Here is a 27,531-nt window from a genome sequence, read left to right as displayed (position 1 = left end):
AGGGGGTGGGGTGGTGGGGGGTGGTGGGGGGTGGGGGGGTGTGATTCTCTCTTCCACTCCCCAGCCAGTCTCTGGTCTTGCCCCTGCCTGTCCTTGGGACTTGGACTTGCCATTGGGGCCAGGGGGCTGACACAGAGGAGGAGGGCTCATCCTATAGCCTCTCTGGGGTCAATGACAGCTATACCTCGGCCTGGCGAGCTTCCTCCACGGCTTTCCCCTTTCCAGGGCTCCCCAGCTTTGGGCTGGTAAATGACCCAGAGGCCCAGGAGGATTGTGGATGGCAGTGGAGAAGATGTCAACAAGGGGTGCCGGAGAACAATTCCCAGAAACGTGGGGCAGGGAGGGAGGATGATGCCTCAGACGTGAGATTATCAGCAGCAGCCAGAACTCTTAGAGAGGAAAGTGCTGGGTGTGTGTATGGAGCCACGGGACAGAGTTACTTGTTTTGTTTTCCTTACAGGAAGGGAAGGGAGAAGGGAAGGGAAATATTCTGCCCTGGACACAGCTGACGAGGAACCCCAGGAAGGAGACAGTGACAGAGTTAGGCCCTGATAGGGCAGCAGTAGGAGAAGGGACAAGACAAACAGCAGGACAAGGAGATTACTGCTCCCACCGAAGACGGACAACTCTGAGACCCTTGTCCTTTCCTCTACCAAACTCCCTAAGTCTCATTTACTGATCTTCCAAAGTTAACCCTTCCTTTCCCCTGGGCCCACAGAAAGGGATTTTCCCTTGCCAAAAAAGATACCCTGAACCCAGTTTCCTCTAGCAGGAGATCTCCCCAAGATCTAGTTTCTGTTCCTATACATCAACCCCATGATCATAAGATGCCCTTTGACTGAGGAAAGTGATTCATAACAACCATACAGAAGGATTTCTTTGATGGGGGTGGTAGTGGGAGACCCTGCCTTTATGAGAAGTAACAAATAAGACTGTTGAAATTTCGAGGGGACAGAGTTAGGAATATTCTTGTGTTAACACCTAAATTGCAATCATTACACTTCGCATTTAAAAAGAAATCTTGAATCTTAATAGATTCTGCTCTGGAGCTTGTGGGAAGTGGACAGAATAGAGCCTAGAGTCCTCTGTCTGCTTCACCCTAAGTTCAGGCCCACCGTGGTATGGAAATGGGCTCCCAAGAAGAGGAGTAATGGTAGGTGTGTTCCCACTTCTTCTTCTTCCTCGGCAGGGGGCAATGGGCCCCATGATGGATCAGATGTTCTTGACTCACAGGACACCAAGCCTCGGAGGCTGAGGTCATTCCCTCCTTCCCCCGTCTCTGCACTCCTTCCTCCACAAACAGGGAGCAAGCATGCTCTTTTGCTTCTAGACTCTGTTCTTCAGACAAACACAAACAAGAAAAGAGGTCTTGTTCCTTCTCCCCTTTCACTGTTCTCATGGTTCCCCTTTGACGTGTGGGAAGTTCTCCCTGATTGCTCACCAGAGTTTCCTGCCATTATGAAGTTTGGGGAAGACAGGAGATACACTTTGACACTTGCTCGTTATTATTTTTTAAACTGGAAAGCCAGCAAATTGTGGAAAGACCTTCTATAGGATTTGGGATGGGGTGGAAGTGGCCATTAAAAAGAAATCCTACTATCAAAGCCTTCTCTCACCGCCCTCCATCAGCAAGTTCCCAGCCTAGCCTAAACTGTCAGGTCGAAACACCCAGAAGAGGGATCGCTTGGGCCTGGGCACAGCTCGGCTTTCCCCTACTCGGCTAGGTACACGTTGTGTTCAGATGAATACTTTTTCTCTAGGAGTGCGCATGTGTCTGTTTCAATACCATAAAAGGACTTATTTACCTAAATATAGTCTACTGCAGAAAGCAGAAGAGGTTAGAAATCAGGGTGGACTTCCCAGTAAGGCCCAGGGCCGGGTGGAGTGGGTTGGGTGGGACACAGGATTGGGGGAGGAAGGGCCACCCAACCAGGGGAGCACAGCACAGTCTCCTAGTCTAATGCAGGCAGTCTCAGAAGTAGGGATGGGAATGACTTCCAACTCCTGGAGGGCAATGTCAGTTTCTCAGGTGTTACTGATCTCAAGAAATAGAGATAAAAGGGACAAGAGTGTGGATTCAGTGATCTGGGCTCAGGTTCTGAATGTGGACTATGGTTTTCATTTTAACTACCCAGGGACAGACAGGGGTTCCTGACTCCATTTGTCTGCTTTCTGATACAAATGGGAGGAACTTAGGAAGAGCATGGAGAATGAGTTTCCTGATGCTTTTTTTTTTTTTTTTTTTTTTAATGGAGTGGGAAGCACACTGGTTAGGAATGTTGGCTTCAACAGAAATAACTACCCCTCACAGATACTCTGCCTGAGGTCATATGAGACTGACCCAGGATTGCGCACGTGTTCTCTGTGACTGGGGCAGCTGCCCTTGTGATGTGACCTGCATATGCCTTTTCAGCAGACAGGGCAAAGGAAAAAAAAAAAAAAAAATCCCACCTTCAGCTAGCTGCTAGGAAAGGGTAGGGGGCAGCAGGGGACACTTAGAACTTTTGGGACACCTTGGGAGGGAGGTTATCGTCCTTGTCCGAAAGGTGTTTGCAAAGCAAAATCATTAAGTTAAGATGCACGCTCAACTTTCAAATTCTTACTCAGGGCTTCTGGAGAAGGGGTAACCTTTTTATGCAGATCTGTCAGGGGTAGAGACCAACCGAACTGCTGAACTTGTTTCTGGAACAAAATAGGGGGCGACGCAAGGAGGAGACAGAGGTAGGGGAGTCCCCTGTCGGGGGACAAAACGGGGGAATATGAGGAAACGGGGACAGAGGAGGCAAAGGGCACCTACCTCCTTGTCAGAGACGTACAGCTGGTCCCCCTTCAGCACCACATAACGGTTTTTCCAGATCTCCCTGAAAATCCCTTTCCCGCAGAATTTCCGGACCCAGCCGACCTTCTCAGGCGGTGCGGACGGATGGTTGCCATCCTGAAGCCCCTGGCCCAGGGCAAGAGCAGAACCTTCCGGTTAGGTGGCTGTCGCCTTCTCCCCGTCTCACTCTGGCCCTCACGACACCCCTCGCTCCCCTGTCCCCGGCTTTCCCGTGACCGTCCCCCCAAGCCCCCTGAGGCTGGACTCAGGGCGCCCCGCGTTCGCTCCCCACTTCTCGGAAGGTTTTCACTCTGGGCAACTCTCCCTCCCCCCCAACACGCCCCGCCGCCCTCCCGCTTCCCCCACATAAACAACTCCAAGTGCGAGAGGAGGGGGCGCCGGGGCCCGGCCTGGGCGGAGGGTGGCCTCCGGCTGGCCGCCAGGTCCCCCGCCCCCTCCCGCAGCCTCGGTCCCCGCGGCGCCGGGAAGAACGGCATTTTATTTTATTTCTCATTGTCTCGGGGCCGCAGCCGCGCGTACGCAGGCAGCGGCCGGGCCCAGGGAAGGGGGTGCGGGGGGCGGGCGCAAAGTGAGCCAAGTCCAAGCCCCCGACCCAAGTCCGCACACAAAAGCCCCCCGGCGCGGCGCCGGAGCCGCGGGGCCGGGGTCCTGGGAGCGGCGGTCGGCGGGCGCACTCACCCTCTTGGCGGAATTGTTCTTCTTCATCATTCCGGGTGGGCGCGGGCGCCGGGGGCAGGGGCCGGCTGGCGGAGCTGCCCCCCGCCGCCGCCGCTCCTCCCTCCCTCTCCCGGACTCTCCCCTTCTTTGTAGCTCCGGTTACACTAAAGGCCGGCCTCCCTCGCACTCGCACACACGCACGCCCGCTCCCCGCCCCTCGGCGCCCTCCATCCCGGCGCCCACGCGGCCCGGGCCCCCGCGCGCCCCCGCCGCCAGCTCCCCGGCCCGCGCCCCGCGGTTCCATCCGCGGGCCCGCTGACGTTGCGAGTTCAGAATAAAGGGCGAATCGCGGAGCCGGAGATGGTGCGCTCCCCCACCCCCCTCCTTTGTTTCTGACTCGCCCAGGGTGAAGAAGACAGACCTAAACCCAGCCGAAGAGAGCGGCTCCCGGGGCGGGGATGGGGGGTGGGGAGGGCGCGGGACCCACGCTCGCACCTGCGGCCGGAGCCCGGGGTGGAGCCCGAGACAGCTACCCGCCCGACCTGCCCGGACGGCCCGCGGAGGCGGCGGGAACGGATAATGGAGAGAGATCTAGCAAAACCGAGAGAACCTAGATCGAGAAGGTCTCCCTCCCAAACAAAAACAAGAGCGGGAGGTGGGAGGGCGCTCGACTGAGGGAGAACTGGCATCTGGAATTCATACTCCCTGGGTGGTGGAGATAGTGGCCTGGGTAGGTCAGGTGTTGGGGAAAAGTTTTCTGTGCCCCGAGGAGGGGGGTATGGATGGGTAGGGGCGCGCGGGGGGAGTGGAGTTCGTATTAATCCACATTGCTACCAGTTTGCAAAGCCTCAGGCCTTCTTTGAGCCTCCTAAGTACGAAGTGGACATACGTGTGATCTCCATTGCACATGGAGAAGAGTGAGACTCGGGATGGCCCAGGGATACGCAGACACACACGGTAAGTACTGGCGGGAGTACATTTCTCCGTCTCCAAAGCCATTGTCTAGAGTACCATGTGGCTTTAAATATAAGCTCCAGGTGAGGCTAAAACTTCCTCGCTATCTCTTCCTGCTGCCCTCACCTGGAAGCACCCCATCCTAGTCCAGTGGAGGAAAGGGCTCTGTGCCCAGAGGATGCCCTGACTGGAGAGACCTCTGCTGATGCCTCCTACACCAGATCTGCCTCGGAGCTGACAGACCAACATCTTAGCTTCATTTTTTTCCAGTACATATTTAAGGGCAGGTGGGGAGTCAGGAAACCCAGGTTTGGGTACCAGTTTCATCTTCACTACTTTGTGGCCTTTGATCAAGTCACTGAATATTTTTTTTAATTTAAATTTTAAATTTTATTTATTTGAGAAAGAGAGAGAGAGAGGAGCAGAGGAGAGGGACAAGCAGACTACACACTGAACGCAGGGCCCCATGCGGGGCGCCATCATGCACCCCGAGATCATGACCCTAGCCGAAACCCAGAGTTGGGCATTTAACCCACTGAGCCACCCAGGCACCCCAAGTCACTGAATTTCATCAGGACTCTCTTCCTCAACATATTAAATGGTGAGGGATGAACTGCCAATTCTATCAACAAGGAAAGTTAGTGGAATATAGGAGATGACCTGTGGAAGTCCTATGAAAATCTGCAAGTATTGCCCTCTAGGGCTAATTATTGAATGATAATAAGCTAACAGAAACATTGCCTGGCATATGGTAGACATGCAATAACCACAAAATGAATACAAATCCCTGGCACACAAGAGCAGGGAAAATGAACTTTTTCTTCTGGAGGCGTCTCAAGATAAAAGAAAATATTGACCAATTTTGTGGTTTCAGGAATGGGGCGGTCTTGCCTTTTTCTGGCATCTGTCAAATGAAGGAGGGGCTTTTCTCTTTCCCGGCACCCCCTTTCCTCCTAATCCCAATGATATTCCTCTTAACCTCTTTTCATTTACCAGAGTAATTAATTCCTCTATTTTAGACTGATACAGACATTTAGCCTTTCAAAATGCTCTTATATATCATTTCTTTAAATCTTTAGTGCCACCTTGTGAGGTATACAGAATAAATATTATTCCCACTTGGAAAATGAGGAATTGGCATGGCAGATCAATCCACTTGCCCAAGTTTATGCAGCAAGTTACTAGCTAAATGGATTAGAATCCAGGTGTTCTGACTCCAGTCCACTGTTTAGGCTTTGTATACACACACACACACACACACACACACACACACTCCTCTCCCCTTTCACCATCTCTGTTTCTCGCTCCCTGTTGAAAAAGTGCTTTAAAGGGAATCAGAAAATCCAGGGTATCTTCATAAATGAGGAAGCAAAATGTCCCAGTGTACTGGGGAGGAAAAAGTAGGAGGCATGCTCTTTTGAGGGCTTGCTGGCCAGGCGGATGAGAGCGGTTTGGATTTATAAGTTAAATAGATTCTGGCTTATGGGAGACAAGTGATTCATGATTTGCCCCATCTTCCTCCTTTCTCCTCCTTTGAAAAGTCAACGAATATTTGAGTGTCTGCTGTATGCAAGGTACTGGGGTCCTTGTGCTAGAGTTTTGTGGAACATTAGGCAGAGGGACTGGTAAAATATCAGAACCCTCCCAAGTAATTTTCAGATCAGAACAGATGCATGGGGGTGGAGAACCTTTCCTGCCTATTTGCTCCTGATGATGTTACATAAATCTCTGGATTTTTCTCTCACTAACCTGTACTGCTTCTCTGTCTCCTCTTACTGTCCTGCCCCTACCTCCCTTCGCTTTGCCTCCCGTGGTCCTGTTACTCATACCCTCTCCCTGGGCCACACTCATCCCAGGCCTGTTCTTCAGCTGACTTCTCTCTCATCAGGTGAACCTCGTGGCACCTGAATTGGGATCTTTGACTTGGGGCTGTTTCCAAGGATCAATTCTTTTTTTTTTTTTTTTTTTAAAGATTTTATTTATTTATTTGACAGAGAGAGATCACAAGTAGGCAGAGAGGCAGGCAGAGAGGCAGGCAGAGAGAGAGAGGAGGAAGCAGGCTCCCCGCTAAGCAGAGAGCCTGATGTGGGACTCGATCCCAGGACCCTGAGATCATGACCTGAGCTGAAGGCAGGGGCTTAACCCACTGAGCCACCCAGGCGCCCCTCCAAGGATCAATTCTTAAGTGAGAAATCTCAGAGTGAGAATTTACCGGTGCTTTTTTTTTTTTTTTTTTAACACATTGTCACAGCACTGTCTCCTCAGTGAGCTGGATACCCTGATACACACAAGCCACAAAGACGACTCAAGCCTATTTCTGTCTTTTGGTGGAGCGAAGATACCAGGAGGATTCGTGATGGGGTGACCTCCCTAACGGTATCATCGTGGGTAAGACTCAAGTCCAGCAACTTTATTCTTCACTTGACTGTTTTATAAGCCACTCCCCGTAAGGGAGGAAGAAAGGAGCTATCAGCGATAGGACTGTTGAGTTGCTGCTTGCAAGTTTACTGGGCAAAAACTTGCTGTCCAAAGGGTTAGCTAAAAACAGTGCCTTGGCTTTGTAGAGTAAATGGGACATTTGACGAGGGCCTTTCAATCTACGGAAGAGAGTCATTAGAAGCACATGAGACGTCAAGGAAAATGCTATTTTTAAAGGGTAAAAATAAAGCGCCACTAGTAATGTAATCGGCTCTGTAAATCTTGAAAACGAAGTCTTTGGGGCATCTGGGTGACTCAGTTGGCTAAGCACTGGACTCTTGACTGTGGCTCAGGTGATGATCTCAGGGTCAAGGAATCGTGCCCTGAGTTGGGCTCTGTGCACTGGGTATGGAGTCTGCTTGGGATGCTCTCCCCAACCCCCACAACTCACATGTGAGCATGCCAGGTTGTCTCTAAAAAGAATATTTTAAAAATATTTTAAAAATGTATGTAAGGGGTGCCTAGGTAGCTCAGTCGTTAGGTGTCTGCCTTTGGCTCAGGTCATGATCCTAGGGTCCTGGATTCAAGTCCTGTATTGGGCTCCCTGCTCAGCGGGAAGCGGGCTTCTCCCTCTCCCACTCTCCCTGCTTGTCCTCTCTCTCCTGCTGTGTCTCTGTCAAATAAATAAATAAAATATTTTAAAAAATGTATGTAAGTCTTTGATCCTTAATAAAGAAATGCCAACTTAAAAAAAGGGGGGGTATTTATTTATTTGACAGAGAGAGAGCACAAGTAGGGGATCAGCAGGCAGAGGGAGAGGGAGAATCAGGTTCTCCACCAAGCAGGGGGCCCAACGTGGGGCTTGATCCCAGGACTGTGGGATCATGACCTGAGCTAAAGGCAGCTGCTTAACTGACTGAGTCACCCATGTGTCCCAGAAATGCCACCTTCTGGCATCAGACATCCTGAGGGTAAGGCTCACTTTTTACACTTCTTGGTATCCTTAGTTGGGTAGGCACAATGGAAGCAGGCAAATAATAGGAGGAATGGTTTAAGAAAACTCTCTGTTCTTTTTTTTTTTTTTTTTTGGTTAAGATTTATTTTAGAGAGAGTGAGTGAGAGAGGGCGTGTGTGGGGGCAGGGGCAGATTGAGAGGCAGAGAACCTTAAGCAGACTCCCTGCCTGGGGAGCACAAGGCGGGGCTTGATGCCTTGACCCTGAGATCATGACCTGAGCTGAAATCAAGAGTTGGTTGCTTAGGGGCCCCTGGGTGGCTCAGTGGGTTAAGGCCTCTCCCTTCTGCTCAGGTCATGATCCCAGGGTCCTGGGATCGAGCCCCGAATTGGGCTCTCTGCTCAGCAGGGAGCCTGCTTCCTCCTTTCTCTCTGCCTGCCTCTCTGCCTACTTGTGATCTCTGTCAAATAAATAAATAAAATCTAAAAAAAAAAAAAAAAGAGTTGGTTGCTTAACTGACTGAGCGACCTGGGCACCCCAGAAGTCTGTTTTTTTTTTTTTTTTTTTAAAGATCATGACCTGCGCTGAAGACAGAGGCTTTAACCCACTGAGCCACCCAGGCACCCCGAGAAGTCCATTCTTTTTCTCTCTCTTTTTTTTTAAGATTTTATTTATTTGTCAGAGAGAGAGGATAAGCAGAGAGAGCAGCAGGCAGAGCAGGCAGAGGGAGGAGCAGGCTCCTCGCTGAGCAAGGAGCCTAATGTGGGACTCATCCCAGGACCCTGGGATCATGACCTGAGCCCAAGGCAGCCACCTAACCAACTGAGCCACCCAGGTGTCCTCCCAGAGAAGTGTCTGTTCTTGTTCTTCTTATTCCAAAGAGTTATCTTGCCAAGAGGAAGGGAGGCACACATAATCCTGCTTGGAAGGAAGTTTCTGTTTATTTGAAAAAACTATGTAACTCATAAAATGCTGCAATTAAAATAATAACCCCAAATGAAGGCAGTTTCATTTTAATATAAAAAAGGGAAAAAATTTTTTTAAAGGTACCTAAAGTGACCCACAAAGGAAAAAAAAAAGCAAAGGAATTTAGATCTTAGCTCTTAGCTATAATATGACAAAGTCTTAGGGCTTAACATGAGTGTGAGTTAAACCATGGAGAAAAGGGAGAGGGAATGGGGAAAAGGGAGATGGCTAGAAAGGCCTTTATTTTTTCCCTTATTTCTTGAGCTGCTGATTAGTGCAGTGGGAGAGTTGACGGGAATCTGATCTTTCTGTATACTGATTTTGTAGCCCCAGGCTGGAGACAGGAATCAATCTTATTGTCTATTATTAGTGTTTGCAATGTTCTTAGTGCTTTATATATATTATCTAATCCTTATAGTCCTATGAGGAAGGTACTTTATTACCCTCATTTTTAAAAAGATTTATTTATTTATTTGACAGACAGAGATCACAAGCAGGCAGAGAGGCAGGCAGAGAGAAAGGAGGAAGCAGGCTCCCTGCTGAGGGGAGAGCCCGATGCAGGGCTTGATCCCAGGACGCTGGGACCATGACCCAAGCTGAAGGCAGAGGCCTTAACCCACTTAGCCACCCAGGCACCCCTATTACTCTCATTTTTTAAAAAGATTTTTTGAGAGAGAGAGAGAGTGGACAAGCAGGGAGAGGCAAAGGGAGAGGGAGAGAGAGAAACAGACTCCCCAGTGAGCACGGAGCCCAACATGGGGTTCAGTTTCAAGACCCTGAGATCATGACCTGTGCTGAAATCAAGAGTCGGGTGCTTAACTTACAGCCCCTTCCAGGTCTATTACCCTTATCTTACAGATGAGGACACTGAGCCACAGGGAGACTAAACAGCATTCTCAAAGCCTGACAACTTTGACAGATTTGAACTCAGGCCGTCTGTGGCTACCGAATATTTTATGTTCAACATCAAAAGAAAGTAACAAAATATATACAGGGCTTACAGAAGACCAGTGAGGGATTGTGCTATGCTGTTTTTGCTATGATTTGAGGATGCCATAACTTCCTGGCATTAGTGACATCCCCACAACCACTGCTTTCAAGAGAATCGAAATTGACACCAGAATTTATCATTTGCTTTGACATACTTTAAATATCCTTTGGATGGAAGCAGTGCCTTCTCTATCTCTGGTGTAAAGCCAACGCATGCCTCATCTCATGAATTCCCATAAATAGATATTAACCCCAAAGAAATAAAAACTTGTATCTTTCCACAAAATGGATTTTTATTGTAGTCATACATGGTTTCTCAGTGCCACAGAAAACTGCAATGTAGGAACAATTTTTGGATGGTTCTTTACAGAAACATGATGAGTTTTCAAAAAAATGAAGTGTGTAGGAATGTGGTTAATGAAAAGTAAAAGGGGTCAAGAGAAGACAGGATGCATAGCGTGAACATCAAATGATTATTTTTTAAACCCCTCTGAGCTCTGATAACCCATTTCTCAAGTAAGATCCCAACAAAATTCATCAGAAACTGAAGTGATTGTGCTGTCAAATACAAGGAATACCTTTGTTTATCTGATAAGAAAACCACAAGAAAAGTGGGCTGGGGCACAGACTTATTCTCAGCTCATCACTGGGAGTCTTGGTGTCTGTGTCAACTGTCCACGAATTAGCAGACTACTTGGAGTTGGGTTAGAACGACAAGCACAAAACCCAAGGCTCTTCTTCAACACCTGTGGTCAGCGGGGAAAACCTGCGGCGACGCCAGGGGGGGAGTCACGCCATTCTCTTCACCTCGCTGTCACCATCTTATCTTCTGCTTGCTGACCTTGATGTCACTTGAGAGCTCTCCCTGCTTCGGCTGTGCAGTCCAGAAGCCAGAACTTCCTCTAGGAAACTGAGCAGAAGATTGGAGGTTACTCAGAGAAGGAAAAAAAGCATCTCCAAAAATAGATTATCTCGCGCATGACATAGAGGTGAATGAAGGATATCACGATTAGTATTCAAGAGGTACTGGTCTGATCTGTGCGTGCAGAAGCATCAGTTGAACACTCAAACTTGTGGACTAGAAGGAATGCCCCTCAGTGCTCTTCCCCAAGATTCTCCCTGTTTTTTAGCACTAAACCTGTAAGATCTGTTAAGACTGAGATTTCCAGTTTGAAATTTCTAGTTAGGACCCCAATTTTTGAAAAATCTAAATCTATCCATCTATCTATCTATTTTAGAGAGAGAGAGAGAGAGCACAAGTGGGGAGAAGAATAGAAGGGAAGAAGAGGGAGGGGGAAAAATCTCAAGCAGACTCCACGCTAAACACAGAGCCTGATGCAGGGCTGAATCTCACAACCCTGAGACCAAAGTCGGATGCTTTGGACGCCTGGGTGGCTCAGTCATTAATCGTCTGCTTTCGGCTCAGGTCATGATCCCAGGGTCTTGGGATCAAGTCCCGCATCAGGCTCACTGCTCCGTGGGAAGCCTGCTTCTCCCTCTCCCACTCCCCCTGCCTGTATTCCCTCTTTCATTGTCTCTGTCAAATAAATAAAATCTTGAAGAAAAAAATAAAAGTCATACGCTTCACCAACTGAGCCCCCCAGGCACCCAGGACCCAGAATTTTTAAGGGCAAGGTTGCCGTATTAACTGAGAACCGTGTTACATCAACACCTCTTGTTTGACTCTTAAAATGGCCTCAGAACGTGGACTGTGCCTCTAGTCTCCTCCTCAGCTGGGGGACTCTGCAAAGTGGCACCAGAGTTGATTTTCTAAAACACAGATGGTATCCTATTGTGTACTTTCACCTCGTCAGCTTGAAAACCTTAATTTTGCTTACGGAATACTGTACAGATTAAAATTCAAGGCCCTTCATAATGTATCCTCATAATTAACCAAGACTTGTATTTATTTTGTTCCTGATAACTGTATTAAGCCACATGTGTATGTGTATATGTATGTGTGAACAAGATGCTATTATCCTCATTTGAAAGATGATGGAACCAAGCTATAGGGGTGAAGGGACTTGCCAAGCTCAATGTAGCCAGGAAGTGGCTCAGCTGGGCTTCAAGCTCAGGCTCTGGAACCTGTACCCCGGGTACCACGCACACTGCTGCTCGCTTGTCTGGCTCCACTTCCCACCAGGCCACCCAGCAGCGCCCAGCCACTTGCTCTCCCCCAAACACCTCCTGAGCTTTCCCCGCTGTATGTTGTGCTCTTAAGTCCTGTGTCTGAAACGACAGATGGCCCTTTTCTGTCTGACGAAATCCTTTTTATCTTTTAAGGCGAGGACTGAAAGTTCCCAGACTCCGTCAGGCTGGTCGGATCCCTCTCATCCCTGCAACTCTCTTTGTTGTCCCGGTATTTTAGCTCTGTGTTCTTGCTCCTCAGGTCCTCTCCCTGTTCCTGTCTACTGCACTAGACTTTGAGCTGCTTATGGTGGGTCTAGGGCTTCAGCTTGGATCTCCAGGGCTTAGCACATAGGCTGATATCTAGTAGGGCCCCAATAGTGGCATCCTAAATAAATGAACTCATTAAAATAGCTACCATTAAGCATCCAACTCTTGGTTTCAGCTCAGGTTGTGACCTCGTGGTCGTGGGACTGAGCCGAGTTGGGCTCTGTGCTCAGCTTGGAGTCTGCTTCAGATTCTCTCTCCCTCCTGCTCACTCACTCTCTCTCTCTCTCAAATAAATAAATAAAATCTTAAATAGCTACGTGTTGGCCAGAGAGCCTTCGCTTTGATACTGGAGTCTGGGGGCAGTGTAGTAAGTGTCACTCTGGGGAGACAGGTCTGTAGCAGAGGGCTGGAGGGATGACCAGGTAGGTACCTAATCATTACCATTGTTTCCCACTTTTAGATCTGGCAGATTCTGGACTTGGAGGACTTAAATTCCAAACTCCTTTGCAAAAGAAAAAAAAGATGATAAAGTAGAGGGAAAGGAGTAGAAGTGAAATTTATTTATTTCCCTAATGAAATCCAGGTACTTCTGTGTGGCCTGGTTTTTGGCCAGTTGGACTGGAGACACTTCAAGGGCAGAAAACAAGTATCAGGGAATGAGGGAGCATTGCTTTCTTGAGAGAGAACACAAGAAGTCTCTGACTGGTGACTTACAGTAAGAACGGAACAAATGGACTGGGAAGCCCTATGGGAATTTACCAGGTGATTTCTGCTTCACTTCAGACTCTGCAACCATTGCAAAGAAAAGAAGTAACTTCACTGAAATTATACTTCAAGATCCTCCTCTGTGTATCAACAAGACCCCACATTCTTGACGGCAAAGAGAAAATACTATTTATATTTGCCAAGTCTAATTTTGTTTCCGAGGGCCATTGTGACTTTTTAAAAAGTATCTATTTGAGGACTTTGATGAGTCACTGCAGAATGCTTTAAAAATTATGGGCGAGGAACATATTGGTATCTATACCCCAAATTTAGACTATGTTTAAAAACATAACAACAGAAGAATGATTTTTGTTTTTTAGCTTTTTTGGGGGGGGCACATTGAGATTTATTTATTTAATTTAAATTCAATTAGCCAACATATAGTACATCACTAGTTTTTGATGCAGTGCTCACTGATTCATTAATTGCATATAACACCCAGTGCTCATCACATCGCATGCCCCTTCACGCCCATTATTCAGTTATCCATTCCCCCCTTCCTCCTTGCCTTCCACAACCCTCAGTTTGTTTCCCAGAGTCTAGAGTCTCTCACAGTTTGTCTCCCTCTCTGATTTCTTCCCACTCAGTTTTCCCTCCCTTCCCTGATTCCTACCTTTAAAGGACTCTTTGAGATAGATGCACAATCACAACTCAATGTGAGACAGCATATAAACGAAGATGGTACCAGGCGCTAACAGAGGGGGTTAAGCTTCTGCTTGTCTTGGTTGTGGTGTCATTGTTTCCAACTTTATGGAGAGAAGCAAGGTGGGCAGAAAAAAGCCCTGATTTTATTTTATTTTATTTATTTAGAGGTGGGGAGAAGCAGAAGGATGGGGAGAGAATCTTAAGTAGGTGCCCACCCTGGAGCCTGAGGTGGGACTCGATCTCACAACCCTGAGATCACGACCAGAGCCAAAATCAAGAGTCTGTCACTTCACCAACTGAGCCACCCAGGTGCCCCCAAAGCCCTGATTTTAAAAAGTCAACATTAAGGGGCGTCTGGGTGGCTCAGTAGGTGAAGCGACTGACTTATGATTTTGGCTCAGGTCATGCTCTCATGGGTCACAAGACTGATCTCGGTCTGCCCTGCGCTCAGTGGGGTAGTCTGTTTGAGACTCTCTCTCCTTCCCTAGCCCCGACCCCCAACTTGCACCCATGTCCCTATACACTCTCTCAAATATATAAAAAAATCTTAAAAAAAAAAAAGTCAATCTCAAAAACTCTTGCATCATGTATTGGAAAAAGAGGTTTTTCACTTTTCAGTCTTCGGTAAGGAACTAGGGATTAACACTTAAAGGACTTTAGATTTTAATTATTAAAGTAATTGAGTTGAACAACTGTGCTCCTAAACAAAGCTATATAACAAGACAATCGATCTATCATCTATATCTTCCTCTTTTTTCACTATATTCCACAGATAGAAGTTATATCTGGGTTTCTTTTCTTTTTTCTTTTTTTAAGATTTTATTTATTTGAGAGAGTGAATGAGAGAGAGAGAGAGAGAGAGCATGAGAAGGGAGAGGGTCAGAGGGAGAAACAGACTCCCTGCTGAGCAGGGAGCCCGATATAGGACTCAATCCCAGGACCCGAGGATCATGACCTGAGCTGAAGGCAGTCGCTTACCCAAATGAGCCACCCAGGCGCCCTATATGTGAGTTTCTTAATAATAAAAAACCAAGGACACCAAAGGAAGCTAGAGTCAAATGTTAAGTGGTATAATGAAACAAAATTAATGGAATTTATAGGAAGCAGGCACCCAGAAAAAGACCTTCTGGAAAAGCATGAGAAAAAAAAACACCCCCAAATATTTGCCATAATGGAGTAATAATTTTCTAATTACAGCCAAACACTTAGCTGGAGATGCTGGAAGATAGGAGTGGGTGAGAGAGAAGGATACAATGGAACCTTTAATAGCCCAGAACACTGACAAATCCTCTCAATTTCCACTGCTTCCAGCCGTCAGAGCTACTACTGTGTCTCATACCTCTTTGCTTTTGCACATACTATTCCCTCCCCGGGAAGGCGGCCCCACCCCTTGGTACTTTATCTGAACTGTACATCTGTTACAACTCAACTCTCATATTAGCAATCCTCTAGGAATTCCTTTGTCTACATGTCTTTTTTTCACATAAGCCTACAAGCTTTTTGAGGATGCAAGTAATACAGGAATACATTGTTCTGGCAAAAGTTTTAAATAGTACACATAAAGCTCAAGTCTCCTGGATCTTTCTTCTCCCCATTGCTCTTTCCAGAGGTAACAATTTGATTAACACATATTTATTAACTGCCTACTATGTACCAGGCCCTGTTCTAGAAGCTGTGAATACAGCAATAAGCAAAGCATAAAAAAAAAAAAAATTCTTCCCTCACGGGATTTATATTCCAATGGAAGAAGGGAGAAGATAAATGAAATTAATAAGTAAAATGCAATAATATCACACCAGCAATAATAATGGTGAGCTCATATCACTGTACGTGAGGTTCTCATGAGATAAAAACTATCCCACTTTATAAAGGAAGTGAGGCTCAGAGAAGCCAAGGTCTTGTATCTTGGAAGTGACAGAGTCAAGATACAAACCGAGGTTATCTGGCTTCAGAGTTTGTTTTTCTAAGCATGACGTGGCACTGCCTCTCTATAGCACATGAGATGAAGAAAGTGCTATGCAGAAAAATACAGCTGGTTGAAAGAGAGTTGGAGGTGGTGTTGGTGGTGTGAGATTTTAAATCCTGGGGTCAAGGAAGGCCTCACTGAGAAACTGACATTTGAGCCAAGACCTGAATGGGGCAAGGGAAGCTATCTGGGGGAAGGTCAAGTGCAAAGGGACTGAGGCCTGGTGTGTTCAGGGAACAGAGAGGAGGCTAGTGTGGCTGGAGTGAAGGTATCGGGATGTTAAGGAAGGGGATGGGGGACGGGGGGAGCATGAAGATGAGATCACATGAGGCCTGGCAGCTTACTGTAAGGATTCTGATTTTTACTTCTGAGTAAGACGGGTAACCCCTGGAGGCTTCGGTGCAGAGATAAGACTGTAGAGTCAAGGGTGAGGCAGTTGTAACAATCTAGGTGGGAAATGGTAGTGTCCTGGACCAGGACAGCAGTGGTAAGAGGGTTTCAGCTTCTAGACATATTTTGAAGGAAAGGATCTAAAGATTTTCTGATGAATCATGATGTAGGTGTGAGAGAAAGAGGGGAGTCAAGAAAACACCAAGGTTTTTGGCCTAAGCAGCTAGAAGGATGGATACGCAATGAACTAAGATGCAAAGTCTGAGGAAGGATCGTATTTAGAAAGATGTATCAGAAGCCTGGTCTTGATCATGTTAAATATGGATAATTAGACATTCAAACAGAAGTGTCAAGTAGACAGCTGAATATACAAATCTGGAGTTTGGGGGAGAAGTTCAGACTAGAAACCGTGGTTCTTAATGGGGAGAGGTGCGAGAGAGATGTGATTTTATCCCCAGGGGACATCTGGCAAGGCCTGGATATATTTCTGTAGCTGTAACTGGTGGAATGCCACTGGCACCACTGCCTAGACACCAGGGACGTTGCTGAACGTCCCACAAAGCACAGCACAGTTCATTACAACAAAGACATATCTGGTCCCGAACACGAACAGTGCTGAGGCTGAAAAGCTCTGGATGAGAGAGATAAATTTAGGAGTCAGTAGCGGACAGATTTGAAAGCCATGAGCCTGGAAGAGATTGCCAAGGAAGTGGGTATAGATAGAGAAGAGAGGTGGTCTAAGGACAGAGTTCCAGGGATTCCAAAGATAGGCGAAATGAACCAAAGTGACAGAGAAGGAAGAGCCAGTGAGGCAGGAAGACCAGGAGACTACTGTTTCTGGAAACTAAGAGATAAAGGTGTTTCCAAGGGAAGAGATTGATCAAATGTTATTGACAGGTCAAGTAAAATGGGAGCTAAAAGTTGACTCTCAGTTTAGCCATGCGGAGGTCCCTGGGGGCCACAGTAAGAATATTCTGGAGAGTGATGGGGGTGAGAGCCTGAGCAGATTGAGGCTTAAAAGAATATGTGGATTCAAGAGAATATGTAAGGAGAGGAATTAGAGACAATGATTAGAAACTGTTCTTCAAGACTTTTGGCTACAAAAGAGAACACGGAAATGATACAGAACCTGGAAAGAGAAAGGAGGCTAGTAGAGGGTTTTTAAAGGCGGAGGCGGGGGCGGGGAGTGGGGGGAAGTCAGTATGTTTCTATGCTTCTATGAATGATCCACTAGCGTGGGAAAAACTGAGGAAAGAGGAGTCAGTGTAGAGTGATTATCTTAGAGTAGGTGAGGGATGAGACCTGGTGCCTATGTGGGGGGGCTGAGCTAGGCTAGGAACACTGGGCCCAGTGGATGGGACAGATGGCAGAGGGGGTGGTGGAAGTGAGAGCCTGGGGAGTTCTTTTCTAATGTCTTCACTTACCAGTTAATGTACTTTTTTTTTTTTTTTAAGATTTTATTTATTTATTTGACAGAGAGAGAGATCACAAGTAGGCGGAGAGGCAGGCAGAGAGAGAGAGAGAGAGAGACAATGAAGCAGGTTCCCCAGTGATCAGAGAGCCCAATATGGGGCTCGATCCCAGGACCCTGGGATCATGACCCGAGCCGAAGGCAGAGGCTTTAATCCACTGAGCCACCCAGGTGCCCCAAGATAATGTAAATCTTGAGTAATATCTTTCTGATCTGTGATTCCGTAATAAAAAATAGAAGCTAAATTTAGAGTTTGCTGAGTGAACACCTGAATCAGATTCATATTTCCATTTTATTTTATTTTATATATTTGAGAGAGAGAGCACATGAATGAGAGAACACAAGCAGGGGGAGCAGCAGAGGGAGAGGGAGAAGCAGGCTTCTCACTGAGCAGGGAGCCGGAGGCGGGACATGATCCTGGGACTTCAGGATCATGACCTGAGCTAAATGCTTAAATGACTGAGCCACCCAGGTACCCCCAGGTTCCTATTTTTTAAAAAAAGTTAAGACCTCTTCTTAAATGTCACCTGTCATGCTAAATATTTCCTAAATATCCAACAGCAATTTTATCAGGAGCAAGGAAAACCATTGGCATTCAGCACTGATGTCTGAAAGCAGGAATCTTATACACGGCTCTTCACTGTATATATGATTTACCCACAAAGAAATCCTCCTTATTCTGCAAATGTGCTGCTCCTCTTTATTATTATTATCTTTTAAGTTCCTGTCCTCAATTTTGCTGTTCCTTAGCCCTGACTTCTCTTTCTATGAAAATCCAACTTATTCTTTAAGCTCCAGCTCAAATGCTGTCTCCTCTGTGAAGTATCTCCTAATTAATTTGCCTGAATTATCTTATTTAGGACATATTTTATTTAAGTTACATGCATTAACACTTCTCAAAATAAGAAAAATTATTTAAATTCAATTAATTAACATATAATATATTATTAGTTTCAGAGGTAGAGGTCAGTGATTCATCAGTTGTATATAACACCCAGGGCTCATTACATCACGTGTCTTACTTAATGCCTACCACCCAGTTACCCTAGCTCTCCATCCTCCCTCCCCTCCAGCAACCCTGTTGGTTTCCTAGAGTTGAGAGTCTCTTATGGTCTGTCTCTGATTTCATCTTGCTTTATTCTTCCCTCTCTTCCCCTATGATATCTGCTTTGTTTTTTAAATTCCACATATGAGTGAGATCTTAATTGTCTTTCTCTGACTTACTTTCCTTAGCATAAGCACCCTTAGCACCCTCTAGTTCTAACCACATCATTGTAAATGGCAAGATTTCCTTTTTTTGATGGCTGAGCAATATTCCACCGTGTGTATACCACATCTTCTTTTTTCTTTTTTTTTTTTTAAAGATTTTATTAATTTATTTGACAGAGGGAGAGAGATCACAAGTAGGCAGAGCAGCACGCAGAGAGAGAGGGGGAAGCAGGCTTCCTGCTGAGCAGAGAGCCCGATGTGGGGCTCGATCCCTAGACCCTGAGATCATGACCTGGGTTGAAGGCAGAGGCTTAACCCACTGAGCCACCCAGGCATCCAATACCACATCTTCTTTATCCATTCATCTGTTGATGGACATCTAGACTCTTTCCATAGTTTGGCTATTGTGGACATTGCTGCTATAAACACTGGGGTGCAGGTGCCCCTTCGGATCACTGCATTTCTATCTTTGGGGTAAATACCCAGTAGCACTTCTCAAATTTTTGTGCCTGAAAACCCCTAACAACAGAAGAGAATGCATTTATTATTATTATTATTATTTTAAAGATTTTATTTATTTGTCAGACAGAGGGAAAGAGAGCGAGCACAGGCAGACAGAATGGCAGGCAGAGGCAGAGGGAGAAAGAAGCAGGCTCCCTGCTGAGCAAGGAGCCTGATGCGGGACTCGATCCCAGGACGCTGGGATCATGACCCAAGCTGAAGGCAGCTGCTTAACCAACTGAGCCACCCAGGCATCCCTATTATTTTTTAATTAGGCTCCACGCCCAATGTGAGGCTTGAACTCATGATCCTGAGATCAAGAGCCACATGTTCTGCCAGCTGAGCCAGCCAGGTGCCCCTGAATTTATTAGCCTCAAGGGTACAGTCCAGGGGCGCCTGGGTGGCTCTGTGGGTCATGATCGGCTCGGGTCATGATCTCAGGGTCCTGGGATCGAGCCCGGCATCGGGCTCTTCACTCAGCGGGGAGCCTGCTTCTCTCTCTCTGCCTGCTTGTGATCTCTGTCTGTCAAATAAATAAATAAATAAATAATCTTAAAAAAAAAATGGGGGGTTCAGTCCAAATTGGTTTATGACCTTAACCCTTTCTTTGAGGTCTGGTATTCTGTTAAAACTCCATTCAAATTTTGTTATTTTTCATAAAAGGACCTTTTAAATTTTGATGTAAGCATATTTTAAGGTACTAATCAGTTTAATTATTTAATTCTACCTCTGACCATCTCCCCAGATTATAAGAAAATGGACTCTCCAAAAGATGTTTATTTTGTGCCTTTTTGTGTCCTTGAGATTAATTATGTCCTGATTTGAGAAATAAAAAATTTTTGATTGCCCTCCGCTGGACCACACAATCAAAGATAAGGACATCTTATTTTCTTTGTATTTTAGACCCTGACTTGAATGTCTTGTATAAAGCAGTTATTCAATAAATAATTCTCCTCTTGCTCCTAAACAATATAATCATACCTAATCTGTCAATATCCTTGGCTCACATTTCTTCTTGCTGCTCTTTGATAGAAACAGTAATAGTAAATAAGACAAGGCTAAACTAAACAAAAAGCCAACAACTCAAATGTAGATGGACAGGTGAACGGAGAAGTAAATGGTGGTATGTTTGCACAGTAAAATGTTCCAGAGCACTGAAAAATGAGTGAACAAAGGTTACATGGTACAATACAGATGAATCTTAGAAGCAATGTTGAGTAAAAAGAAATATGAAACCATTTTTTTAAGTTCAAAAATAAGCAAAGCTAAATAAGGCATTGTTTAGAAATATATAGAAATAATATTTTATTTCTATATTTTTTCTATAGAAAAAAATTTTATCACTTATTTCTATAAGTGATAAAAATCTCCCACCAAAGCAAGGGAACTAAATACAAAATGTAGCATGGTGCTTGCCTGCTGTAGGGAGGTAAGGGGTATCATTGGAGAGGAATACAAGCAGATCCATGTTATTGGCAATTTCCTAGTTCTTGGGTTTGGTGAAGGATTCCAGGGTGTTCATTATATTATTATGCTTTCTAACTTGTATGTTACATATATTTATTTACAAATATAAAAAAACTATTATTAAAATACAATAAAGGGAAAAAAACGCTGAATGGGTTTCTTTACTCTGGAGTGTCTCAGAATCTTTAACATACTAATGTGAACTGTGACTTTCCAAGAAAAGGATGCAGTATTTTCTAAATTTAGTTGGCTATAGAACATTTTTTAAAGGTAATACCTATGAATACCCAATAAATATTGAACAGTTTCTCTAGGAGAGACCCTAGGAAACCCTGAATTAAGACAGAAAATATTTCCTTGATTATAACCAATTCCATGGAGGTTACTTTATTCGATGACACTGTCTTACAAACAATATTAACTGCCTGTTAAACAGTGTAGCTACTCCTTCCCAGTTCCCACCTTAGTACTAGACACCTGACTTATAAAAACAAAACACAACAAAACGCAAAACAAAAGAATTCTTCCACTGAGAAGAAATAGGACAAAAAAGCAACCAATGGGATTCTGCTGATGTATCTGGCTTGGTATGTGTATCACTCACTGGGGTGTCGTGTGAGGAGAAAGGATTACCCTCTTAGTCCACAGGGAAAAGATGGACTCCTCAAGGACAGGACTGCCTGTAATATTACTTACAGAGAGGTCTTGAAAGGGGGTTATCATCTGAAAACAAAAAGAGCGAGAGATGTATTTTCCCACCATGTGGAACACTCAAGACCACATCAATCCATCAGAGCCACCACAGCTATAGTAGAATGGTGGCCACCATAAAAAAACACAAGAAATGACGCCCCATAGAACCTACTGGTAGCAAGCACGGCTGCCAAAGACTCTGCGCGCCTATGAATTACAGAGGTGCTGACTCCGACAGCCTCAAAGGTAACACTGGAAGTGAGCACAAATGGAACTTGAGCTACTAAAAAATATTTGTCCTCATCGACCACAAAGGTCATCCGGCAATGGGGCTACCTTCCTAGTAAATGTCATCACCACCCCAGTATATTCCTACTTGGGATAATAATGTAATTCTGCCTTTGAATAATGTTGAAGTCAAGGTTTTCAAAACAAGTGATTTGGAGATAAAGGTCATGACAGAGGGGGTGATGATGAATCATATCTGAAGTCCCTTTTGCTTTGTGTCCCCCAAATAGAAGAATTGTAACAGTAGCAGCGTCAGCCAGTAACAGAGTGCTTACCCTGTGCCAGATTCTCTTCCAAGCATTTCCTTTTTAAAAATATTTTATTTATTTATTTGACAGAGATGACAAGCAGGCAGAGAGGCAGGCAGAGAGAGGGGGGGAAGCAGGCTCCCTCTTGAGCAGAGAGCCCAATGTGGTGCTCGATCCCAGGATCCTGGGATCATGACCTGAGCCGAAGGCAGAGGCTTTAACCCACTGAGCCACCCAGGCGCCCCACTTCCAAGCATTTTCTATATATTCTATTATACAGTTGTCACAACAATGATATGAGAGAGCTATTATGACCTCTCTTTTATAAGTGAGTAACTGAGGCGTGAAAAAGGTGAAGTAGTTTGGGTAAAATCGTGTAAGTGGACACATGGCAAAAGTGAGATTTAAAAAAGGTAATCTGGTACTGGAACTCATGCTCTTGACTTCTATGCTATACTGCCTTTTAAAAGACCAAAGTGGGGGTTCCTGGGTGGCTCAGTGGGTTAAAGCCCCTGCCTTCGGCTCAGGTCATGATCCCAGGGTCTTGGGATCAAGCCCCGCATCTGAGCTCTCTGCTCAGCAGGGAACCTGCTTCCTCTCTGCTTCCTTCCTGCTTCCTCTCTCTGCCTGCTTCTCTGCCTACTTGTGATATCTGTCTGTCAAATAAATAAATAAAATCTTTAAAAAAAAATAATAAAAAAATAAAAGACCAAATTGGGCAACGCCTGGGTGGCGCAGTCCTTAAGCACCTACTTTCAGCTCAGGTCATAGTCCCAGGGTCCTGGGATCGAGCCCCACATTGGGGGGGGCTCCTCTCTGAGTGGGGAGCTTCTTCTCCCTCTCCCTCTGCCTGCTGCTGCCCCTAGTTGTGCATGCTTTCTCTCTCTGTCAAACAAGTAAATGAAATCTTTAAAAAACAAAACAAAACAAGACCAAAGGGTATCATGTCATCGGCAAGTGTGAAAGTTTGACTTCTTTGCCAATACAGCAGCAATGTCTACAACAGCCAAAATACAGAAAGAGCCCAGCTGTCCTTTGACAGATGAATGGATAAAGAAGATGTAGTATAGATGCATGATGGAATATCACTCAGCCATCAAAAATGAAATCTTGCCATTTACAACAATGTGGATGGAACTAGAGGGTATTATGCTAAGTGAATTCAGTCAGTCAGAGAAAGGCAATTATCTATGATTTCACTCATATATGAAAGTTAAGAAACAAGACAGAGGATCATAGGGGAAGAAAGGAAAGAATAAAACAAGAGGAAATAAGAGAGGAAGAGAAACTATGAGACTCTTAATCATAAGAAACACACAGGATTGCTGGAGGGGCGGTGGGTGGGGTAACTGGGTGATGGACATGAAGGAGGCACGTGATATAATGAGCACTGGGTGTTACATGCAACTGATGAATCACTGAACTCTACCTCTGAAACTAATAATATATGTTAATTAAATTTAAATTTTAAAAAGATATTAAATAAATGAAAGACCAAACGGTACCAAAAGGTGATCTGTAAATCACAGGTGCTATTCAGCCCAGAGACTCTAACAATAATCCCAGTGAAAGAACAGATATCCTGACAGATGTGTCTTTCTGCTGTAGAAGGTAATACGGCTTTGGTGGGGGAATGACAACTTGGGGCTGTGCCGAGGATAACCAACTACTTTAGTACGTAATAATCCCAATGACATCGAATTGTTGACTTTAAAAAATCTGCTGAACAATTTCGTATTTTTTATTATAAAAAACGTAGAAATGTAGATAATATAGGAAGAAAACAACTCACTTCTGTGTCACTCCATAGAGTTAGCAATGTTGAACTTTCCTTCCATTTCCAACTTTTTATTGTTTCACCCAACAAAGCCCGAAACAAATAAGCAAGTATGTACTGGGTCTTACATATTACACAAAAAGGCATATCCTATAAACTTGTAAGAGATAAGAACATCTTCCTAAGATGCAACATTCTGGCTACAAGAGACAAACTGTTCAACCAAGTTTACGCAAAGGAGAAAGGTGTACCAGATGGCAAGGGGCTAGGGGTGAGATGGAGGGATGTGGGAAGGGGATGAAGGGTGCTCTGTGACCAGACAGTATCTACCTCTGATTCTCTTGCCTCTGTGTCTTTCTCATTTACTGGTCTCTCAGCTTCACGCTGTTTATCTGCTTCTTTCTTCTTTCCCTGTATTTGAGTTGAAATAAACTCTTTCCTTTCCTTTTTTTTTTTTTTAACCCAACCTTCTCCATACACATTAATGATTTTTTTAAAAAGACTGTATTTATTTGAGAGAAAGAGAGAGCGAGCATGAGGCAGAGGGAGAGGGAGAAGCAGACTCCCTGCTGAGCAGGGAGCCCCATGCATCATGACCTGAGCAGAAGGCAGCCCCTTCACGGACTGAGCCACCCAGGCACCCCCACATTGTTGATTTTTAAGTTTAACTTAATTTTTAAGAATCAGGAGCAGCTGACCTCAGTGTTGCAAGGGTATGGAGTAAAGGTTCAAACTGGTAAAACCTTTCTGGCTGGCAAATTAGTAATTTAGTATCTTAAAATGTTTATGCTCTGCGACTCTTGATCTTGGGGTGGTGAGTTCAAACTCCATGTTGGGTGAAAAGCCTACTTAAAAAAATGTTTATGCTCTCTGAGGCAGTAATTTCATCTTAACATTGCTAGCGGTGCACGAATCTAGGATCACACAAGCTTGAACTCGAATTCCAGCTTTGCACTTCCTTGCTGTGTGACCTAAGATCAATTACTTCATTTCTCCATGTTCTGGTTTCTTCATTTGAAAAACAGAATCACAATATTAATTCTTGGATCATGATTAAAAGAGAAAATATATGTAATGAAGTCACCAGAGTGTCCGGCATATATAGTATATATTCAACTATTACTATCCCAAGTGAACAACTGGGCAGGTATGTAAGGATGTACATAAAATAATGCTTATTACAGCATTATTTATAAGCATGAAAAATTATAAACAATTAATACTAAATAATTTTGTTCACCTCTGTAAATCCAGTCTTACAATAGCTCCTGGAATATAGTAGGTGCTCAATAAGTGTTGAATGAACAAAAAACAGAACTAGTTGAATAAACTGGGGCACAATCTGACAACAGAATGTTATGCAGTCACTATAAAAAATGATATATTTGAGTATTTTTATTGAAAGTATATGTATAGCATATTCCCTTTTAAAAATATATGTGTACACATTGATAAAGAAGATTTCAAAGGCTATATATGTACTTCAAAATGTTGACACTGCCCATGGTGGGATGGTGGCAGTGTGGATATCTCTATTACCTGCTTTTTGCTCAGCTGTATTAAAATTTTTTTCCTACAAGTATTATGTATTGATTTTGCAATGAAAAGTGATTTTTAATTTTACACAATTATGCACAAATAAACTGGATTTGAGAAAGGCCTAGATTTGACTCTTGGGTTAAATCCATTTTTTTTTAAAGATTTTATTTATTTGACAGAGACAGAGAGAGCAACAGAGAGAGAGAGAGAGAGAGAGAGAGATAGCACAAGCAACGGGAGTGACAGGCAGAGGAAGTAGGCTCTTCGAGGAGCAGAGAGACTGACTTGGGGGCTTGATCCCAGGACCCTGGGATCGTGACCTGAGCTGAAGGCAGACACTTAACGACTGAGCCACCCAGGTGTCCCAAATCCAGCTTTTTTAAAAAAAAAGTGTCTTATTAGAGTTATTCATTTATATATCTATTTTCCCATTAGACACTGAAATACTTAGAAATATAGAACATGCCTTCATCTTTCTAGCATCTTGCACAAAACTTTGCATATAACTGGCACTCAATAAATGCTTGTCAGTGACCTGTGATACACTCCATCATGACTCTTGCAATGGTGGCTAACACTCTAGTCCCCGAAGGAAAGTATCCCCCCTCCCCCAGCATCTCTACAGAGACAGTGAGGATTCCAACAGTTTCAAAACTGATCCTGAAATGTCTGTAAGTGAACAAGAAATGTCCTCTGGATTCCTCTTCCTTTGAAATGCAAATTCTGTTACAGGATCCTAATTTTTCTGTAAATAATTCAGAGATCGAACCAACTCCTGGTTACAGGAGAAGGTCCAAGTTTCTAGTGTTACTTGTTTAGGTAGAAATCTATAAAGTACCTGTTGATGATATGAAGCAGCTTCCTCCTACCTTGTAATTTATTTACAGAAATTCAAAATGCCAGCTGTTTTCTAAGCCCTAAACTATACTCTCTACAAAAAAACCCTGTACTCTCTATATTGTTACTGACTTACTCTGTTAGGGGTATATTATTACCAACCCTCAGGCATCATCTTAGGTAGTGGTGAACTAACAGCTGTAGCTGGTTAATCATCAAGTTAACCATTTTTATTCAAAGAGCAAGGCTGTCTTAAATCTCATTCTTAATTACATGTGGATGACAAAAATCTTAAAAAACACTAGATGATTCTTCACTTTACTATTTTCCCACCTTTGGTTTACAGTATTTCTTAGCAGGCAGAAAGCTTCACATATTGTCCATTTGGTAAAACAAACTTTGCCTACCTTAATAAGTGACATTTATAAGTAAGAGATTAAAATAATCATAGCTAGATAAATCTTCTTAAAATATCATTTCAACTGAGTGCTTAGGTGCCTATCCTGGAAACAAACAGTTCAAGTTCAGCTTTGTCACTTATTTAGCTCCATGGCTTTGGACAAGGTTTTCACTTCCTTAAAACCTCAATCTCATCTGAAAAATGAAGTTGGTGACAGTAATAAAAATTTTTACTTTGTTAGGTCATCAGGAGACTGAAACAAAACTGAATGGGTAAGGCAATACAATCCAATAGAAATGTAAAGCAAGTTACAAATGTGAGCTTCTGTGTAATTCTAAATGTTCTAACTGTATTAGAAAGGTAAAAAACAAAGGTAAAATTAATTTTAATAGCATATTTGACTTAACCCAAAAATCCCAAACATTATTAACTTCTAAAATTTATTAATGAGCTATTTTACACTTCTTTTTTTGGTACTAAGTCTTTGCAATTTGATATATATTTTATACCTGTAGCACACCTCAAATTAGACTAGCCACATTTCAGGTGCTCAACAGCTACACATGACTTGTGGAGAGCATATTGGAGAGCACAGGTATAACATTGTCTAGCACATAGTATGTACTAAATAAATTTTAGTTCTTGGTATCATCATGACTGCCTTTTTAGGAATTGCTATGATCAGTGTTTCTCCAAGTACATGACTCATAATACTAGCTAATATCTTCTAGATATTAGTTCTAGAGCAATGGCATTAAAAAACACTGAATTACATAGTAAGAAAACTATTCCTTTTTAATTTTTTTTAAATCTTTCTGATTATATCAAGAAAAAAGTGTCAGTTTGATACTACAGTACTTTGTTTTTTAAAATTTTAATTTCTTGTTGATATAAAATTTACCAATTTTAGGGCATTGTTTAATGACTTTGACAAATTTATACAGTTGTGTAACCATTTCCTTAATCAAGATATAGAACATTTCCACCGCCTGACCCGGAGATTCTAAAAAATCAGGAAACTAGCACTGCCTCAACAAGAAGAGCCTTGCAGTTAACCTTATCTTTGAATATATAAAGTCAAATTGCTTTCCAGAAAAGTTATACCAATTTATACTTCTAGTAGTAATATTTGAGATGGCCTCACTGTACTTTTGTCTTAT

The 27,531-nt window shown here is 44.1% G+C and overlaps 2 protein-coding genes and 1 long non-coding RNA gene across 4 annotated transcripts in view; 1 reads left to right on the top strand and 2 right to left on the bottom strand.

The window, feature by feature from the left end:
- PLEKHO1 (pleckstrin homology domain containing O1) overlaps positions 1 to 3,639 on the bottom strand; it is a 9,567-nt gene extending 5,928 nt beyond the window's left edge. The window contains exons 1-2 of the mRNA XM_059376015.1: positions 3,518 to 3,639; positions 2,798 to 2,944 (exon numbers count right to left, since the gene is read on the bottom strand). Of these exons, the coding sequence (XP_059231998.1) occupies positions 2,798 to 2,944; positions 3,518 to 3,547 (177 nt within the window). The 5' untranslated portion in view covers positions 3,548 to 3,639. The remainder of the gene's footprint in view (positions 1 to 2,797; positions 2,945 to 3,517) is intronic.
- A 724-nt stretch (positions 3,640 to 4,363) lies between these two features.
- On the top strand, positions 4,364 to 13,349 carry LOC132001434 (uncharacterized). Its single transcript, XR_009399616.1, has 3 exons — positions 4,364 to 4,453; positions 6,702 to 6,838; positions 12,636 to 13,349. It is a non-coding gene; the product is annotated as an uncharacterized LOC132001434 (long non-coding RNA).
- Positions 10,054 to 27,531, bottom strand: part of VPS45 (vacuolar protein sorting 45 homolog) — a 70,093-nt gene continuing 52,615 nt past the window's right edge. For both annotated transcript variants that reach the window (XM_059376013.1, XM_059376014.1), the window contains one exon: positions 10,054 to 10,688. In XM_059376013.1, coding sequence (XP_059231996.1) covers positions 10,601 to 10,688 — 88 coding nt within the window. In that variant the 3' untranslated portion in view covers positions 10,054 to 10,600. The remainder of the gene's footprint in view (positions 10,689 to 27,531) is intronic.

The sequence above is a fragment of the Mustela nigripes genome, chromosome 14, assembly GCF_022355385.1.
Source record: "Mustela nigripes isolate SB6536 chromosome 14, MUSNIG.SB6536, whole genome shotgun sequence".
In the NCBI taxonomy this organism is placed as follows: Eukaryota; Metazoa; Chordata; class Mammalia; order Carnivora; family Mustelidae; genus Mustela; species Mustela nigripes.
Note: the sequence above shows the minus strand (reverse complement) of the source record. Positions and strands in the feature narration are given on the sequence as shown.